At 33.5% G+C, this 16736-nt stretch overlaps 1 protein-coding gene across 1 annotated transcript in view; it reads right to left on the minus strand.

Moving 5' to 3' along the window:
• Positions 1–16736, minus strand: part of USP38 (ubiquitin specific peptidase 38) — a 32763-nt gene that overhangs the window by 5068 nt on the left and 10959 nt on the right. The window contains exons 4-9 of the mRNA XM_042935408.1: positions 15793–15894; positions 12015–12173; positions 8670–8863; positions 6000–6093; positions 3547–3653; positions 1061–2414 (exon numbers count right to left, since the gene is read on the minus strand). Coding sequence (XP_042791342.1) covers positions 1061–2414; positions 3547–3653; positions 6000–6093; positions 8670–8863; positions 12015–12173; positions 15793–15894 — 2010 coding nt within the window. The remainder of the gene's footprint in view (positions 1–1060; positions 2415–3546; positions 3654–5999; positions 6094–8669; positions 8864–12014; positions 12174–15792; positions 15895–16736) is intronic.

Here is a 16736-nt window from a genome sequence, read left to right on the forward strand (position 1 = left end):
ATAGGGTTGAATACATTCTATTACCTTGATCATAAGCCTTCTGACTGGATGTAAGAATCTTTGGTGGTAAATCAGGTTTAATAAATATTCTGAGTTTCTAATTTTTTTCTGTGAAATTTATTATTTTTGTGTGACTCTAGAACATTGCCATACTCGTTTAACAATATATCATGTATCATTATTTGAATATTTTATAATGCAGTCAATTTGAAGACCTTTGAGAAAACTTTCCTCTCAAAATAAATACTATAGTGACCCAATTCTTCTCTTACTCCATCTGTATTTTTCAGCTTTCTGAGTTTCAAACACAAGATTTTTAGAGCTTACTTATGTAAACTCATAAAATCACTTGGACTACCCAATGAATATACCTACAATTTCACTGATAATTTAGTTTTGGTCCTTATGCTGGTAACAAGTTGGCAGGTTTCAAAGAAAAACACTTGCAGCAAGGTCTTTATTAACTTTTAAGTAATAAAATCACTAACTTCCTGCAAAAAGTATATTTGTAAGTAAGTTCAGCTCATATGAAACCTTTGTTCCATGGCTTTTATACACTAATTATTCTATTATCTTTTTGGTTTTATTGCTTAAGTCTTTAAAGAATACAAATACCTTTTTTTACATATTCTACCTTGCAGTGTCTTTTATCTTACTCACCCGAATGTTAATAATTACCCTTAAAATATTTATACAATAGTCTAGAAGGAGTAAATACCAAACAGTAGTTGTTTCCCCTGGTAGGTAGGATTGAAGGGAAGAGGGAACTTCCTATATTTCAGTATGGAATGATTTTACAATGATCACATCTTTTGTAAATTAAAGACAAGTGAAGTCTTTCACACTGCATCTAATTGCAACTATTCATAATTCATAACATTAGAAAGCAAGATAATTTATATAGGCTGAACCCATTTCACATAAACCCAGACTCAAATTTCAGAATTACTACTCTGTAAATTCCTTGAAAATGTCTAAGTTGGGTTTTAAAATTAGGGCACTCACTTCACCACTGTCAATTGCTTCACCATAAATGATGAAGCGTATGTTTCCAACTTACCTGTAAATATAGTTTATTGTCTTTTGTTATAGCATCCATAAGTTCTTTCTGTAGAGGTGGGTCGCCATTTACCCAGAGTCCACTGGTTGAACTGTTACCACTTAAACTATTAGTGCTACTCTGTTTTTTATACAAAAGCACATAAGCTGTGTCCTTTGGAAACCTACTTGTAATTTTCTGCACTGACTGAAATGAAGTAAATGTCACTCTGCTGTCATTAAATAAAAACCATTCTTTTGACATTTCCTTATTTTCTAAATCTTGTTCAATAACTGCACTGGGACTATTTCTCCCGAGTAAATGACTCTGGGAGGACGCTAATGCCAGAGTTTCAGACTGGTGGCACATCTGGTATGAGGACTCTGTACCCGTGATGTTTCTGGCATAAGAATAGTAATGCCCACTTTCAGAGGAGATACCAGAGTGAACGACAACAGAACTTAACAGATACGGCACCAATCTGGAGCAGCAAGCTTCTTCAGTTCCAGAAGACTTTAATTTTTTAGCTAGGTTCTCACTAATATCAGTGAAGTCAACATCTATCGACCAACTTTCTGACAATGAAGAGAAAGTAGTTCTTTTAACTGGCAACTCCAAAACCAGTGGCAGGGACACGTTGTCTAAGATTTTTCTTCTCACATGATACTTCTGATCATATGAAAATCTCAGGAGAGTTAGAATAAGGTATTCAGGCTCCTCTGTGATTTGCATAGTTTTCTCGGCATTCTGCAGAGAGGCACAGTTTTCACAATAATACTGGTTGTCGCCAGTAAGAATCTCTGGAGCCAAAAAATAATTTAGTAAGTCGGTGACTGAAGGTGTGCTTCCACCTCCTGGTCTCTGAGGTACATCTTTATTAACAAGAATCTTGCTAGATTCATGAGGGACAGAAGTGTTATCAGTACAGCAAAACTCATCAGGAGGACTGCGTGACATTCTTTCATTCACAGCTGAATCACAAACAAAGGCAGCTGTTGCTGGACTATAAACTCCTGGTTCTTCTGAAGGTATACTGGCTTGCATTAGATCTCCATCTTGTGTATTGGGTGATGATGCTGCATCTTGAAAAGATAAATTTTCGATACAAGAGGAAGGACAAAAGGCCAGTGAAAGATCAGTAAAGGCTTCCACTTTTTGTGAGGTACTCCTGCAGTTCAAACAACATATGTGAGTTCGTAGTTTTCCTCCAAACATTTTTTCTATTAAAGTCTTCTCACCCTCACTTGTGCAAGGGCTCTCTGTTAGTACAGCTGCCTTGCTCGCCACTTCCTGGAAAGAAGTTTCATTGCACCCCAGACTTGAAGGAGGCTTGTGTGAGGACTGAACTTGCAAGATCTTTTCTTCTTCATGTAGCCTGCAGGAGAGTATATCATTATATAGCTACTTCACTTAAGTTTAAATGTCACTTATTTAAAAATATTGGGGCCTTATATGAACAGCCAAATTATTTTTATCAAATATAATGCTTAATGTAAAAAATCAAGTTTCTCCTCTTTCAATCAATAGGACCACTGAATAGTTTGAGAATGTAGATTACAAGTTAGGGGTTATCACTACCTTATATTCTCATACTTTCTTTAGTAAATTATATATGCCTATTATTTATCTTCTGTATCTTTGTCTGCCTGACATCTCATAGAAAGCCTGGAATAAAGAAACCACTCAACATGTCCTTACCTGAATCAACGGAAGATTGCATATGTTGAGTTCAACTAACTTTACTAGTCATTTACGTAACAGAAGGGAGGCAATCACAAAGAGAAGGAAAAAGATATAGGTTTTACTAACTAAGTGGTAAGGAGACCATTAAATATACCAAACCCATCTAAATATGAACTGGTCTAAAGGAGCAAATATTAAATTTTTTGGTCTCAGGACCCCTTTATACTCCTAAAAGTAATTGAGGAACCCAAGAGCTTTCATTCGTGTGGTTATATCCACCAGTATTTACTGTATTCAAAAGCTGAGAATAAAAGTAATATTTAAAAACAATAATAAAGCCATTACATGTTAATGTTAATAATATTATGAAAAAGTTATATTTTCTAAAACCCAAAAATTTAGTGAGAAGAATGGCATTGTTTTATATTTTGCAAATATTTCAAGTATCTGGCTTAATAAGAAGGCAGCTGGATCCTTGTATCATTCAATCTATTGTGATATGTTGTTCTGGATGAAGCATATGAAGAAAATCTGGCCTCAATTACAGATCTACAGATAAAGAGTTAGAAGGGAAGACCCCTGAAAATGTTTGACGAACCCACAGGAGGTCTTTGTACTACACTATGAGAACAGCTGTTCCAAAGTAAGAAAATCAACAAAAGAAACCAAATTAAAAACAAAAGTATACTTAAATACATACAATGAATGCAAGGTATTTTAAAGATTAACACTTGAAATATATTTTTAAAGGCAAAACCAATATGCTACAGAAATAATCTGTTATGAAAGAAAATTTAAATCATAACTTTAAAATTGCTTTTTACCTGTCTAGCAGAAACCTGAGGTATTCAGAACAGTCTTGCTGTGATCTGGGGGTAAACCATGGAGGTCTGGAAGCCTCAAAGAACACCCGAGGTGCATATGCTTCTCTCTTTTGATATCAGTAGAGAAAATACAAGGAAGTGATTCTCACACCATGAATCAAATAACTGAAATCTTAATATAGGTTTAATAAAATTACACTGTGCTTAACCTTACTACAAAGTGCTACAACTAAATTTAGGTAATCTTCAGTCACAACTTCTCATTCTGCAGGTAAGAATTATCATCTAAAGAAACATGTGACTTGCCCAAGGTCATACAGCTAAATTAGTGCCAGAGGGAGCCAATTAGAACCCAGATCTCTCGAACACTTAATATAATGTTACTGGCATTATCCCTCCTATGACAGTCATGTGCTTGAGTCCATAATTTTTTGAAAAACCAAATTTGAAAAAGACATGTTAATATGTATATATAATTATATATCTATATATAAATATATCCAATATATATTTTGGATAAAGTAATAAGGGGAAAACTCTATAGGGCCATGCATATCTACTTTGGGTGAAAATTTCGTTGACCAGGTACACATTTCATAAATGTACAGAATGTAAGCACTATGTTTAGGGTCCTTGTTGATTTTATTTTTTTAGCATGGAGTTTAGTGAAATGGTTGCTTATGGACTTTGTAGCAATCTTGGTTCAAATCCTAGATTCTGCAACAACAAAAAGGAATTAAAAGGGCATCTGAAAAGATGTGATTATAACTTGAAACTTTAGAATTCTGACATTTTGAATGTATGTGGTATATAGCAGAATCCTCAGTTAAGAAAAAACTTATCAAAGTATGCGTATTGATAGTATTTTGAAGGAACGAACTTTAGCATACTGACTGAACATGAGTTCTAGAGTCATTTAGTTCACATCCCCACTTGTCACTTGTTAGCATGACCTTGAAAAGCATGTGACATAAACTCACTTCCTTCATCTATAAAACAAGGATACTATCTTATTACCTCATAGATGGTTTTTGAGGATTAAGAGATAATACATGTAAACTACTTTGCACAGAAGCTAGGCAAATTTAAATGCTCATTACATGTTAGCTTTATCAACTAAAAAAAAAACAAAACGACTTTTCAATTATATAAGGGCAATCTACCTACTAAAATAATCCTTGTTGGCTTGCTATCAGACAGGGTCTCAACTGTGACAGAACTTTAATTAGGTTCTCTTGTGTGTTCTTTCTTCTTTTCTAGGGAACATGGAACCCTCCTATGGTGTTTTCTAACAACTATGGTTTAATAATGTAATACAGTACACAATATAGTATATGTAAGGTATTTACATCTACATATACACAGATATATATCATATACGATATGCAGTAAACGTAGACTAGTGATAAAGCAAATATATAAGTCAATTTACTTGGAAAAATACTATTTGCCAGTTGGAGGGTAGAGATTTCATCTCCCTTGATCCCGGGACGTTAAATTTAATTTGTGAACATACTTCCCTCAGAAAGTGAATAATAAAATTATCTCTGAGTATATTGCTACTTATAGGCCATCGCTCATATGTTAATTTTTTTCCATTTAAAAAGTTATACTTGAGCTATTTCATAGCTTGTAGATAGGAAACAAGGCATTCTTATCAACTCATCCCACCAATCTTGAAGCTATCTTTCTGCCTCTACCTACCTACTCCTTTAGACCTCTATGAAACTAACATAATCAGAGCAACACCAGGAAATAATATACATCATTTATAAATGATATATATATATCATTCATATGTATTGCTCAAAACTTAAAGTTCCTTGAGCATAAGGATTCCTCTTTGAATACTTATCAGACTCCATATTGTGTCTCTCAAAAATGTCTATTGAATGAATGTTTACTACATGTGACTTTCTTGCCAGTAGCATAAATTCACTTCCTTGGATTAATGTGTGGATGTAAAAGATCATCTTAAAATTTTAGGCCCTAGAACATAACAGATGAAGTTGTTTATCCATTAAGTTCTAGAGCTTAACATTTTGGACATAGTGAGAAGGTACATATTATTAGAAACAGGAGAAAATGAAGCCAATGTACCATAAAATTATTTTAATTGTTCATTATTATGAAAAATATATCCATTTAGTATCTATAACCTATTAAATATGCATTTAAAAAGACTTACATAGAAGCTTATTTATTGAATAGAAAATCAGATTTTATCTATAATAATGAGAACAAAGGGTCAGTATAATATTCATTTACAAGAATGGAAAACAGGAGGAAGAAATAAAAACTTCGATCATATCGTGATTTTAGGCAGGATCTCTTTAGTATATCTAAGTGGATTTATTATATGTTAAATGGTCACATACATATTAAAAAGATTCACCAAGTTTGGAACAATGTGCAAGGAAGTTAACATATATATAACTACACACACAACTCACCTGTGTATGGGCCAAAAAGGCAAAAAGATGCTGTAATTTTTTCATTAATGAATTGCACCCATTTAGATTTAAAGATAATACTTGCCTCCTGAAACTGAAAGAGAATACAACATAGTGATTTTTGTTCACATGTGTACATACACACGCATTTATTAAAAGCTAAAAGGAAGTTAGTTCAAGAAATTATCCTCAAAGTAAAATTTGATTCATTTGATGGCCCTTCACTTAGCAAAGTTACTACTTACAATGAAGTGAAGAAGGAAAGGAAGAATGACAATAAATTAACAGTTACTATGGGACTGGGCAATGGCCCATGTACTGTTGTAAATTATTCCTATTTTCTGGATTAGCAAATAGAAATGAATTACGGTATCAGTTAATAACTTACTTTCATACCAGCATGAAATAAAAAAATGTGTTGTCAACAAAATATACTGTAAAGTTAGAGTTATTTAATGGGTGTGGTACAAGTACAGGGTGGGAAAAGGATAAATTATTCAAAAAAGATAACAGAAACAATAGGTATCCATTTGGAAAAAAATGGAATTAGATAAAATTTTACATTATTACAAATGCCACAGAGGAATAATGAGCTAAATGTGAAATACAAAACTACGGGAGTACTTAAAAGGAAAAAAAAAGGGGGGGGAAATGGAGAGGGGGAAGACTTCTTATAATTCAGACCCCACAAATGAGAAATAACCGATCTCGCTGTACAAAACAAAAACTATAAATGAAACACTCTACAAATTTAAATCACACTGATACGAAGAGAGAATGTAATGAAAGATTATCATTCAGAGTACATATAAATCAATATGAAAAAGAAAAAGACAAAGACCCAAAAGAAACGTGCACAAAATTAAAGAATAGGTTATTTAGAAAACAAACACAAATGAACAAAGAAAAATAGGGAGGGAAAACTCTGTAATGGTCAGCGATGTTGCAAATTAAAGCAAAAAGACATTTTTCCCCCAATTAGAAAATATTTCAAAGACTAATTATATCAAGTACTGCTAAAGGTATGGGGTCACAGGTACAATTGTATATTAGTATGCAAGTTCAAATGCCATAGTCTTTCCGGAGAGCAATTTGGCAAACCCTATTCAAAGCAAATCCTATACATTTGCACAAGAGCAGAGAGATGTTAATTATGAGTAAAATAACTTAATATTCATCAATAGGAGTATCGTCAAATAAAATATACAGTACATCTATTTATTCAGAATGACAGTTCTGTCACTACCCTATCACGGGAATACTTCCAACCAGAATCATTAAATGATAAAAGCAAGTGCTTGGAAAAAGCATATAAATAGGATTATGAATATTTTTTAAAAAACATTTTAAAAATAAGATTATAAGTATTTAAAAAAACTTTTTTTAAATAGCATTTGTTCTTCTTCTAGATAAAATCTTATAACAGTAAAAAAAATGGTCTGAAATGATGCACACAAAACTGCTAACAAATGACCTTTGGGGATGGGAATTTTTTTATACACTTCCAAATTTAATTTTTTAAACCACAAAGGATTTACATTATTACCAAAGGAATAAAATATACTATCTGCCTTTTCTTAGTATCATAGTATCATACAAAAAGATGATACTTTTTGAAGCTCTTTGAATTGCTGTTCCTGGTTATAATTGCTTTGGGTCTTTCCTTTCACTATCCTCTGTAAAATGAGACAGCAGGCCTAGATGACCTCTGGTGGTGAGATACAGATTTGAATTTAGTTTCATGCATAGTATTACTTGTGAGGAAGAGTATACATTTTTTTTTTAATTAAAAATTTCAAATACAAACAAATTAAAAAAATAAAAGAAAACACTAAGCCAAACAAAAAAAACTCCTTAGTGTTAACAGTAGACTCTGGGGCCAGAAAATAAACCCAACTCTTCATCTTTTAGTTTGTGATTCCTCTAGGTAGGCATACAAACTTACAAAGGCTTGGAACTCAATTGGTAAAGATCTGTGGTCAAGATTCATAAATACTCTATTGGTACTGAAGAGAAAAATTCAACCAAGTTTTTGCCTTTTGGAAAATTTTATCATTATTTTGTACCTTTACAGATAGCACTCACATAGCTAACAACCTCTGATTTCCTATCTGTTTGGTTGCAAAAGAAAGTGAATTTGAAAGTAAATCTGTACGAGGACAAAGAAACATATACATTTATACATTTGTTTATTATTTATCAACTTGAGGTGGGAAATAGAGCTTAAACTTCTTTAGCAGCAATGAAGAAGTTATTAATCTGATAAACAGCAAAATACCTGCAAGCAGAAAAAACTAAACATAACTCCCTTAAAAGACATATAGGTTAAAAATACACTGTCTTACAGGATAATAATAAATTAGTACTTGAGGACACTTAAACTCTTTGGAATATGCTCACTTAATCCCTGTTATACTAAAAAATATCATCATTCAGAATATTCTAAATGCAATACATAATATAAATGTAAAGTAGAATTTATATAAGTTAACATTTAATAGTTCCTGAGCACTAAGAGCAATTTCATTTCTGAGTAAGGCAATTATATAAAAATATTAAAATTTCTGCCATTTATAAGAAATAATGTGAAGACAAACCCATTATCTTACATTTCATCACTATGTATCAATTTCTAGAGTTAAAAAACAAAATGTTCAAATTTAAACTTACTCTGTGGCCATAAACAATGCTTGTATAACACTGTTCATATAACATGTATTTCCTAGATTAATGAGGCCAGTTTTCCCAGTTTCAGATTTTCCAGAAAGTCTAGACAAGCAAGATGCCAAAGAATTGGATTGAGAAGTCCAGGCACTTTGATTGAGAATTAATTTAATCTTCTCTTCACTGGGCTTAGGAAAATCCTGTAGATCATAAAGAGGAGAAATAGTTTAAAAATATAAACCATTTTTGTTATTAACACCATAAAGAAGATTCTTCTGCTGACATTTAACCTTTCTTTCCTTCCTTATTTTTTTTTAATTTTTTTTTTTAAATTTACATCCAAATTAGTTAGCATATAGTGAAACAATGATTTCAGTAGATCCCTAATGCCCCTTACCTATTTAGCCCATCCCCCCTCCCACAACCCCTCCAGTAACCCTCAGTTTGTTCTCCATGTTTATGAGTCTCGTCTGTTTTGTCCCTCTCCCTGTTTTTATATTTTTGTTTCCCTTCCCTTATGTTCATCTGTTATGTCTCTTAAAGTCCTCATACGAGTGAAGTCATATGATTTTTGTCTTTCTCTAATTTCACTTAGCATAATACCCTCCAGTTCCATCCACGTAGTTGCAAATGGCAAGATTTCATTCTTTTTGATTGCCGAGTAATGCTCCATTGTATAGATATACCACCTCTTCTTTATCCATTCATCCACTGGTGGACATTTGGGCTCTTTCCAATAGTTTGGCTATTGTTGATAGTACTGCTATAAACATGGGAGTGCAGGTGTCCCTTCGAAACAGCACACCTGTATCCCTTGGATAAATACCTAGTAGTGCAATTGCTGGGTCGTAGGGTAGTTCTATTTTTAGTTTTTTGAGGAACCTCCATACTGTTTTCCAGAGTGGCTGCACCAGCTTGCATTCCCACCAACAATGCAAAAGAGATCCTCTTTCTCTGTATCCTCGCCAACATCTGCTGTTGCCTGAGTTGTTAATGTTAGCCATTCTGACAGGTGTAAGGTGGTATCTCATTGTGGTTTTGATTTGTATTTCCCGGATGCTGAGTGATGTTGAGCACTTTTTCATGTGTTGGTTGGCCATCTGGATGTCTTCCTTGGAGACGTGTCCATTCATGTCTTTTACCCATTTCTTCACTGGATTGTTTTTTGGCAGAAGCTTTTTATTTTGAATTTTTTTAAATTTTATTTTATTTTTGAGAGACAGAGACAGAGTGTGAGGAGGGGAGGGGCAGAGAGAGAGAGAGAGACAGAGAGAGAGAGAGAGAGAGAGAAAGACAGAATCTGAAGCAGGCTCCAGGCTCTGAGCTGTCAGCACAGAGCCCGACACGGGGCCTGAACCCACAAACTGCGAGATCATGACCTGAGCCGAAGTTGGACGCTTAACTGACTGACCCACCCAGGCGCCCCATCTTTCACTTACTTACTTTTGAAATCACCTATAGAACTTGACAGAAGAATGTTTCGAAATAAAACTTTGAGATCAAGGTATACTGTAGTGCTATTCAAAGGCAACAGAACACGGACTTAACACATAATTGAATAAATAATTTGCTTTCAAATTTTCTAGTAAAAATAAAAAATATCTCTTTTTCATTCACTAATATTTATTCAATATTAACCCTTAGAAACAAAAGCTCAAAGAAATCTGCACATGAAAAATGAAAATCATCTAAGCACAATGACCGCTGACTTTGAAAAATAAAACTCAATGTCGTGTTTAACAATATAGAAAATTATTACAAGATACAGATTCTTTTATGTGCTCTATGACATATGAGATACAATTTTAAATCAAAGTGAATTCAAGCACGAATAGAACAATGGAGAATAATGAAAGTTGGTAACATCATTCAACCTTTTTTGGACTGCTATTACCATCTGGTACTTAGACCTTAGAAAACAAACATTTTCTGAAGGAATTTTAATCTCTTGATTTTCTTGCTATTGTTGCCAGCTAATAGAAAAGTGCTTCCCTTGGGTTTAGAGTGAGAACCTTGCTTCTTCTGAGCCTAGTTCAGTTATCAGAATTCTCAATATGTGAACCACTGAAAAATAACAAACAGCAAGAGGTTTCATCTATGGATACAGAAAGACATCGTAGAAAGACATTAACATTACTATTGAATCTATGATAAAAAGCTCCTTTACACAAAGACATACATAAATATCAAAGTGCCATACCAGTAGTATACATTAATTGTGCAAGAATCTTGTGTTCTGGGTTCAACCAAAATCAATTTGACTTCACCCATATAGTAAAAAGAATAAGCTTTGCATTCATTTCAGATACAGAAGAAGTAATAAAGATAATGAGATTTATCTTGTATTTAAGATCTCAAAATTTAACATTTCAAAAAAAACATTATTAACACAACTGATTTCTAATAACTTCTGATTAGTTCTGGCTGAGGCAAGTTCTCCAATTCTTTTGCTATACCCTGATCATGCAGTAAGTTTACTGAGTAAAGTGTACACATTGTGACCCATTCTTTAAGACAAACAGAATCAGTGCTTTTTAGGTCTAATAACTATACAAAGTTAAAAAAGGAGGGTAAGTTCACTAATAACTCAAGTAAAGATTCTATAAAATATGGATATTCATGAATAGTCCACAGCAAAAATGGAATAAAAACAGGTAAGGAAAAAAGTCAAATATTTTATTAAACTGCCTTTCTGGATTCTAAGATAATCTTAATGTATTTTAGCACTTCTGATATTGGGATACAATGGTGATGTATGTATTTACATAATGTAGCATTTCTTTTTACACTTGATCTTTGCCAAAAGTCTGAGAAGTGATCGTGTGCCATTTCTTTTTAAACAAATTTCCCCAAAAGTTGTTATAAATTTTTTTTACATTTATTTATTTTGAGGAGACAGAGAGAGAGAGAGAATGAGAGAGACGGGAGTAGAAAGAGAGGGAGAGGGACAGAATCCCAAGCAGGCTCTGCACTGTTAGCACAGAGCCCAATGCAGGACTTGAACTCACGAACCCGTGAGATCATGCATGACCTGAGCCAAAATCAAGAGTTGGACGCTTAACTGACTGAGCCACTTAGGTGCCCCACAGGCTGTTACAAATTTAAAGATATGCCTCATAATTGATGGCATTGTAGAGCTAAAGAAACATGGTTATTAACTCAGATTAGTTACAGCAAGTAAGAGATTACTTCCTAAATATTAATGAATCCTGATTCCAATTACATTTTCAAACAAAATGCATATTATACAGAATAGTAAATTGAATAGCTGGTTATAGAAATCTTTCACTACATTCATCTATCACATCATGGTCTGCAGCTGTATAAATACTGGTGCAACTATCATCATACCTTTATTGCTTCCAGAATAGGTTCGTAGAGATCTGGAAATCCAGAATAATGATACATCATACACTGTATCAATTCTGTTAACTGCACTAAGAAGGCTGTACTGGAAGGCAGACCATCGCTTTTGAAGGAGTGAACCAAATTAACTACATGAGGAACAATCTGAAGAGAAAAAAGACAAACATTCTTCAATTTATACAAATTGGCAACAAATTCTCTAGCCTACAAATGGAATGCAAATGTTACATGATCAGCAAATACTTTTCTGTATGTTCAGTCACAGCCTTTTTCTAAAAAAGCTATGAAGTTAAAAATTTCGAGTATCAAGGTAAATCTAGTTTCAAAGTCACATATAATTATAATTCCATGAGACCCCTTTCCTCATCCTTATGCTCCATCTAAAACAAACTAAGGTACAAAATAGAAGGCTTAGTTACTCCTGCCATTCTGAAAAATGCCTTAAGTTGAAAAATGTTAGGATTATTATATTTACCAGATTGTTTACAATAGGAACAAATTTTTAAAAGATAAACTGAGAATTAGCTTAAGGGCTCCATCTAGTGTGAACTTTAGATTTTTCACTTGAAAGAATTAAATGCTGTATATACTTTGCACATTAAAGTCTACTTCAAGAAAGTAAAGTAACTAAAATTACAGCTCAGGCTATAGGATTACCTTTCTTTTAGATAAGCAAATAAATGATGTCTTATGTTAGCATGGTTATCCTTATTAACAACTGCCATTCTCCACCTCCAAAAATAGGAGATGGTTCTAAAAGGGAATCAGAGATTTCTAAGAAACTGGGGTTAAAAATAAAAGGGAAATCTAAAACGCTCATTGCTCAAAAACACACAGAAAACAGCATTGATAATAAGCACAAGAGTGTCCATTCATTATAAAATTAGGCTAAAGTCAATACAGTGCCATTACGTATTCAAGATGATATTAACAAATAAACCCTGTTTTGCTTAAATGGTTCATTCCATTAGTACAGTGGTATCCTTGTTCCAACTAATTATTAATTATAATCTATTACTATACATTTATACTTCATATGTAAAAGGTATCTAAGAATATTATGTTCTATTTCTAAAACAATTTTTTGGTTGCCTAGTTGTAATAAAGGTGAAGTTAAAGTTTTATGGTCTCCAAATGGCAAATTATAGTAGTATCACAATCAACTTTCTTTCCTTCCTTCTAAAAAGAACAATCATATTCTTAAATTAACGCTGCTATTCTCTTTTTGCTCTGATTCTATGCTGGAGATCTTAAAATTATATTTTAGCTTTTGCACTACCTTCTTTAATCTTACCTCCATCAAAGGTATTAATTTGACCATGAAACCATCAGTTCCTAATGAGTTCAATCTGCTGCTCTTATCTCTACATTTCTACACAAAGCTGAGTTATAATTTTGCTCCATAAGGCCATTTCTATCAGATACTCTCTTGCTAAAATAGTCAGAAATCCAAAATTATTTTGTTTCCTCACAGGTAAAAAGAAAGAGAGAGAGAGAAGTGGAAGAGAAGAAGAGAAAATAACCAAAAAAAAATGATTATTTAATTTATTTCCAAATCTTCCAAAAGCCTTCCTAGTGTAGATCTGTTCTTTGCAATCAGGTAATATAGTTGTCTGCTATACATCCTATATGGTTAAAATTATCACTGACATAGAAATGAGACTAAGTTTTTCATAGGCATAGATATATATGTGCAAGGAGGCTATTACCTTCTAAATGCTTGGAAGTTGATATTTTTTGAATGAGAAAACCTAAATATTTGTCAACATTACTGTAATACTCATTAAACTTAAGTTACTATTTGAGACAATGTATATAACTTATTAGAAGCTTTGATATTTTTCTTTTGTATAAATTTCTTTCCACTTATAAAAAGCATAAGAAAAGTAATTTGATCTATAAATACACACATTATAACATCAATCTTGGTTTGCTCTAAAATAGTATAAACAGGTAACGTAATGAAGAGTGATGGTTATTCCAGATTATTGCTTATACTTAACAACTTCTAAACCTGAATCCTTCACTGAATTAGTTATAGCTGATTTAACTACCACATGATTTAACTACCACTAGATGCTCAAGTTCATTTTAGTTGAGTAGCTGGTCTGGCTATACAAATATACATATATATGTATGTATATATACATACACCATGCTTACAGTACGGAAGCAATAATTAGATCTCAGTTTTTAGAATTTTCTAAGCCAGATGACAACTTTTAATTTCAGATCTAATGATTTCTTAAATAAATGATTTCATATTTCAATAAGCTAAATATTTCAGTCAACCATTTTTTTTAAACTATATTTTTTTCAGAAAATAAAAGCAATACAACAATATGGAGTATCTTCCATCTTTTAAAAAACTGTGAACAAAGAAATGGGTTTAGAGTATGGCATAAATGACTAATCAGACAGATTAAGAAATGTCCTCAGTTTGAGGAGCAATAAACATTAGAATGGATGACTAAGTTATGTTAGAGAATCTCCTTCCCAGAAATTTTGAAAAGAAAGCTTTTCTCAATTGGCCTACACGATTGTGCCTGAAGAGACACAAATAACTGATGTTCTTTACCTTGTTAAACTTTGCTAGTTCACCTGATGTATTAGCTCAAGTTTTGAGCTTTGCTTGTATAACCAGCAGATATAAGGTTATTGGTTGATGGTCAAGATCACCAATTAGACAATTAACTGTAGAAATTCTCACTAGACTCTGCTAGTATACCTGCTATATTAGCTTAAATTTTGAGTTTTGTTTGTGTAACAAATATAAGGTTACTGGTTGATGGTCAACATCACCAATTAGGCAATTAACTGTAGAAATTCTTGGAATAACACAACCTAAGTGACAATGCATAATGTAATTACCTCTTGGTAAGGTTTACTTTCTACAAAGCCTGCAGATTTTCCTTCAGTGGCAGTGAGGCACTGAGCAGCCTATGCATGTATATGGTTCTTGAGGCTAGTTAGTTATATTTCTAGCTAACAATGAACAACTGGGATTCAGCACTTATTCATCAGTCTCCTTTGAATCTGCTTGTAGTGGGTCCGCATTCCTAAGATTTTTACATTGTGGCTGGATTGATAATGAGGTTCTAGTCCTATAAAACCGAGGATCAGACCCTGGAGGAAGCAAGTAACCAGATAAAGCACTGCCTTTCTGTGATGTGCTAGATAGATAAGTGGACAGGTTCTTTGAATAACATTTTATCATTTCCACCTGTAATAACTGATAACCAAATAACTGAAATCAGATCAAATCAAAACCAGTGATGTAGCTCATTAAAAGTGGTAGGATTCCAGATATATTTTAAAGGTGGAGTCAACAGGATTTGTAGGTTATACGCTGGGAGAGAATGAAGTCTTAGTTCTGGGGCTATAAAACAATTGATGTTTTCACGTTTCTGAAATTCTAGAGCAGTCAGTGGTTTTAAACCATTTTTCTTCTTCTACACTGTTCATACATGAAACAGACAACCATCAGTGACGCAGACATGTGACATTTCTCGTGTAGAACAATAACTTTCAGTTGCTGGTAGTGGTTGCAAGTGGAGCAGTTTTGGTGAGACTCAGACATTCCAGAAATATATTCTTTGGAGGGAAATCCCATAACCTCAATTTTCTAAGAAATCATAAAGCTACAAGAAAATAGATTCAGGACTAACTTACGATCTTTTGACTACATGTAAATGTGACTCAATATTAAACTAAAATTTTAAAACAAAGCTTTTCAATGTAGAAAGCTTGTGTCCCAACTTACCAAATGGAACGCTTCTGGAGAATGCTGAAAACTAAGCAGCATATGTGAAAGAACTGCAAGAGCACCAGGTCTCACAAGAGGAAACCAAAGTCGATTAAAAACCTTCAAAAAAGATAAGACATCCATCTTAAAGAGTTTGTAGGGAAATCATTAACCCAGTCAGCGGTTATTTTCCTTGGACCAAAAATATGTATCTGAGTACCCCCTTTCTGGAAAGTTCTATCATAACATGTTATTAAACTCTGGGAGAGAGAAAGGTGGGAGATAACAACATGACTGACATCATGGGAATGCAGTGGCCTAAATAACTCTTAAAACCCCTTGATCAAATAAAAATCTGTCAAACCTTATTTACAAAGTGATAGTTCCTTTACCCACGCTTCATTCAATTCATTCAACAAATATTTACTGAGTACTTACTACTGCTCGGCATTGTTCTAGGCACTGAAGATACAACGGTGGATTAAAAGAAAAACTCTGATCCGATCAGGCTTACTGTCTACAGGGTGGGTAGACAATGAAAAGTAACATGGAGATAAGTGCTATGAAGAACAGGGACTGCTGAGTAGCAACGGGGTCTGCTATTTTATTATGATATTCAAAAAATTACTCATGTAAAAGGTGACATCTGACTATAAAAAACACTGAAGGAAACGAGAATAATCCTGGCAGATACCTGGGAGAAAAGCGTAATAAGCAAGGCAAATGCCAAGCACTACAAAGGCCCTGAGGCCTGCAGCTTGCTGTACTAGAGATACAGCAAAGAGAACAGTGTAAGCAAAGCACAAAGACTGAGGCAGTAATAGATTTGATGAGAGAAGCAGCAGTGGGCGAGATCACGTAGGAGTTAGAAGACACCTGTCGGGGACCAAGGGCAGGAGCAGGGAGACTACTGCAATCAGTACATCAAGGCATGATAATGGCTTTGGACCAAAGTGATAGTG

The sequence above is a fragment of the Panthera leo genome, chromosome B1, assembly GCF_018350215.1.
Source record: "Panthera leo isolate Ple1 chromosome B1, P.leo_Ple1_pat1.1, whole genome shotgun sequence".
Taxonomy (NCBI): domain Eukaryota; kingdom Metazoa; phylum Chordata; class Mammalia; order Carnivora; family Felidae; genus Panthera; species Panthera leo.